The sequence below is a fragment of the Vigna angularis genome, chromosome 10, assembly GCF_016808095.1.
Source record: "Vigna angularis cultivar LongXiaoDou No.4 chromosome 10, ASM1680809v1, whole genome shotgun sequence".
Taxonomy (NCBI): Eukaryota; Viridiplantae; Streptophyta; class Magnoliopsida; order Fabales; family Fabaceae; genus Vigna; species Vigna angularis.
Genome location: NC_068979.1, coordinates 18,976,350 through 18,980,450, shown reverse-complemented (window position 1 = coordinate 18,980,450; position 4,101 = coordinate 18,976,350). Strand labels below are relative to the sequence as shown.

Below are 4,101 nucleotides of genomic sequence, written 5' to 3'. Positions count from 1 at the left end.
TAGAGTAGTAGTAGAGAAACGAAGGTAGACAATAATGGCGGTTCATGATTCTCTACATTAACTTCACTCTTCCTCCCAATGGTCCACCACTCCCTCTTCCTTTTTCCATTTCCTTTTTCCATTTCCTTTTTCTTGTCTCTTTTGCCTTTCCTCTTCCCTTTTCCATTCTCTCCTTCTCCACACTAGACTCAACTCTAAAAACCCAATCTTGCACTCTCTGCTACCACCCCTTTCACCTCCATGATTTAGGGTTTCCCTCCTTTCTCGGACCCTGCATTTCCCACCTCCACCACAAGAAATGGCCAAGCTCCATTTGGCTCTCATTTTCACGCTTTTTCTTCTACTCTGCAATGTCTCAGCTGCACCATCCACCACATTACCAGCCAGTGAGTAACCCTGTTTACTGTTATCACTCTGCTTTCATCCTTTCAACTTCTTTAGCTCAAAGTTTGTTCCTTTTTCAGGGATTGTTAGTGGGTTTTTCTCCAATGTCGTGCCTGCATTCACCAAATGGGTGTGGTCGCTCAAGGCACCCACCAAAACTGGTATGAATCTGCACAATGTAGATTGCATTTTCTTTTCTCTTTCTTTTTTTAATTTCAATTTTTCGGTTTATGTGTAATTGGAGTGTTGTTGCAGCGGTTGGTGTGAAGTCGATGATGAAGTTCGAGAGTGGGTACAGTGTGGAGACTGTGTTTGATGGAAGCAAGCTTGGAATTGAACCTTATGCGGTTGAGGTGTTGCCTGATGGGGACCTTCTTATTCTGGATTCGGTTAATAGTAACATTTATAGGATTTCGTCATCGCTTTCTTTGTGTAAGTGTGCCCCGTTTGATTCGATGGTAGATTGAATTTGTGATCTGATTCATTTTCCATGTCCAATCTGTCATTTGATTTGTTTGTGTTTTTATTTAATTTGTGATATCAGCATAAGTCGGTTATCTCTTCACTGTGTTACAGTGGACTAAGGTTTTCTTGACATTGGACTTGCTGTCAATTTGGAAATTATGAGCTTCTCTACTTTGTGATCTATTAGGCAGTATTAGAAAACCTTGAATTTCTCTCAATAGAAACTTGTGAGGTTTTTCTCCCTACCTACTTCACCCCAACATTCTGTTCAGAATTTCTTGCTAAAGTCAATTGCAATGTTTTTAGACCATTTTTTTCCCTCTTTTGTGCAATTGAACTTGAATTATTCTCCATTGTCTGGTACTCAAGCATATGGTTTTCGTGTCAAAATACTTGTTTATAGACGGCTAGTTGGCAACTGTCATTTAAGATTCACATTCCCCTTGCTCAAATCCCTTTTACATGGTAGAATCACAGTTGATTGAATCAATGTGTTATGTGCCTAGCATTATATCATCTCACTTTAGTTCTTGCTTACGAGATTTATGAATGTGCATCAAACTTTTACAACGTAACTGTAATGCATTTTGAACTTACTGCATCTGTGGGACTTCTCCTTTTGTTGAAATTTCTCTACCACTCTTGAATCCATTTAAATGTATATATTTTTATTGACTTAAAAAACTAATAGCCTTTGCTTTGCAATTTTTCAGATAGCAGACCGAAGCTTGTGGCAGGATCTGCTGAAGGATATTCTGGACATGTTGATGGAAGGCTTAGGGAAGCTAGGATGAATCACCCGAAGGGGATAACTGTTGATAATCGTGGAAATATCTATATTGCAGATATAATGAACATGGCAATTAGAAAGATTAGTGATTCAGGTAAACCTTATACCAAAACTGAACAATTCTTTCTCTTCCTCTCCCTCATGAGGCCCTTGTTCTACTTCCACTATAGAATCATTGGTGAGAGCTTTTTGTTGAGTTGAGATTTCTGTTTACAGGTGTCACAACAATTGCTGGCGGAAAATGGAGCCGTGGAGGGGGCCATGTTGATGGTCCAAGTGAAGAAGCTAAATTTTCTAATGATTTTGATGTGGTTTATGTTGGAAGTAGTTGTTCCCTACTTGTCATAGACCGGGGAAACCAAGCCATCAGAGAGATTCAACTACACTTTGATGACTGTGCTTACCAATACGAAAATGGATTTCCACTTGGTAAACTAAATCATTCCAGAGTCTTCCTCTAGAAAAAAATTTAACTACACATCAAGGCTAATTACCATAAATTTACAGGTATTGCAATGCTTGTTGGGGCTGGCTTTTTTGGTTATATGCTTGCATTATTACAACGTAGACTCGGTACAATTGTATCATCTCAAGATGTGAGTTCATAGTATTATCTTCTTAGACATTATAACAGTAAAACATATATAGACATTGTAAGTAGATGTGTGGAGTTTTCTTTGTTATGCAGCTACCTATGAAAGTAACATATTCTATACATGGACAGGTCTAGATCTCTCATTTCATGTTATGCTACACTTTTCAAATTATCCTTTTTTATCTTAGCTTTTTGCCATAGCTGCAGAATTTAAACTTGCCCTTTGTTTGCTAAAACTGCATAGTTGAGTTATTCAATAGTTTCCTAAATTTATTAGAAAACTTGGGCCATTTAAGCAATCTCTTGCTTTTGTAGGCTGAGGGTTCAGCAATGTCTGGCATTTCACCAAGTCCATATCAAAAGCCGGTGAAGTCTGTGAGGCCTCCTTTAATTCCATCAGAAGATGAATCAGATAAGCAAGAAGAAAGTTTCTTTGGATCCCTTGGGAAGCTTCTTACCAATGCTGGGGCATCAGTAGTGGAAATAATGGGAGGTTTATTTCCTGGTTTCAGGAAAAGACCACAGAGCTACGAATTTCAAAGCCAAACGTTGTTCCAGCAACCTCCAAAGCAACTAAATGCTTGGCCTGTGCAAGAAAGCTTTGTGATCCCAGAAGAAGATGAACCCCCTTCTATTGATCCCAGAACCCCAACACCACGCAAAACATATCCTTTCATGTCCAAGGATGCCGAAAAAATGCAACAACTATTGCAAAGTAGAGCATTCTATAGCGGATGGGAAGGAGATCTTCAGCAACAACAGCAACTAAAACATCAGCACCAGCAGCAACAACAACAACTCAAGCATCATCATCGCCATCAATATCATTCATCAATCCCTCACACTTACCTTGAGCAAAGCCACGAGGAAACCAATGAGATACTATTCGGAGCAGTTCAAGAGCACGATAGGAAGCAGGAAACTGTGGTTATCAAGCCTGTGGAATATGGTCAATCTCTCTATGATCATCACTACATTCGACCTCGAATCAGTTCTATGGGTTATACCAACAAGCACTGAGTATATAAAACAACAAAGATTAGGAGCAAAGAAGTGCTTTATCCCCAATCCAGCTTTAATTAGAGAGGGGAGAGTGATATCAAGTACAGGAAGTATAATTAATGATTTCTTTTAAAAAGTGTGATCTTTGTAAGGAGAAACCGGTGGTCATCACAATATTAAGTGTTTAATCAGTTTGAGGGAAAGATCAAGAAATTTTGGCATGCTATTTCTTGATTTTTTTTTCTGGTGAAGATTATGTTTCAATGTCCAGCAGAAGTTCTCTGCCATAAAATATAAGATATATTATACAGTATACATATACTTGTCTCCTTTTGCCTTTGTTCCACGGAAAAGTTCTGACACATTCAAGTGTTCTTCTGTACCTTGTACGTTTTATGTGGGTGACATGCAAACACCTCATGCTTTGATAATTGTAGACAAGGAAAAATATTTTCCTAGTGGAGCATGTCAGAACTTGTGTTTGATGAGTGTTTCAGTTACCAATTTTGCTGTTCTTCCAACAAACTCTCATATTCCATCCTGAACATATGAATGTAATTAAGATTATTGTGAAGGTGATAGAAGATGTTAATAGTAGTGACAGAGGAATGGAGGTGGTAATAATGGAGAGTAATAATAATTGAAGGAATATGATAATTGGAGTGACCAGCGGAGTGTGTTAACTCCAACTCTAGATTTCATTACAAGTGGATGACATGACATGTTGGGAGTCCCCACTAGCCACTGCATGTGACTGACATTATGGCATTTTACATTATTAAATTCTTAAAGATTTTAGTATAAAGAATGTTAAATAAGGAAAAATAATACTGGAGGATTCTATTGGATCTAAGGTGAATTAGAT

General features: G+C 38.2%; 1 protein-coding gene across 1 annotated transcript; it reads left to right on the top strand.

The window, feature by feature from the left end:
* LOC108334659 (uncharacterized) lies at window positions 1-3,553 on the top strand. Its single transcript, XM_017570556.2, has 7 exons — window positions 1-386; window positions 465-545; window positions 640-816; window positions 1,563-1,733; window positions 1,856-2,068; window positions 2,147-2,235; window positions 2,550-3,553. The coding sequence occupies exons 1-7, from the start codon at window positions 299-301 to the stop codon at window positions 3,252-3,254; spliced, it is 1,524 nt and encodes a 507-aa protein (XP_017426045.1). The 5' UTR covers window positions 1-298; the 3' UTR covers window positions 3,255-3,553.
* The last annotated feature ends 548 nt before the right edge of the window (window positions 3,554-4,101 follow it).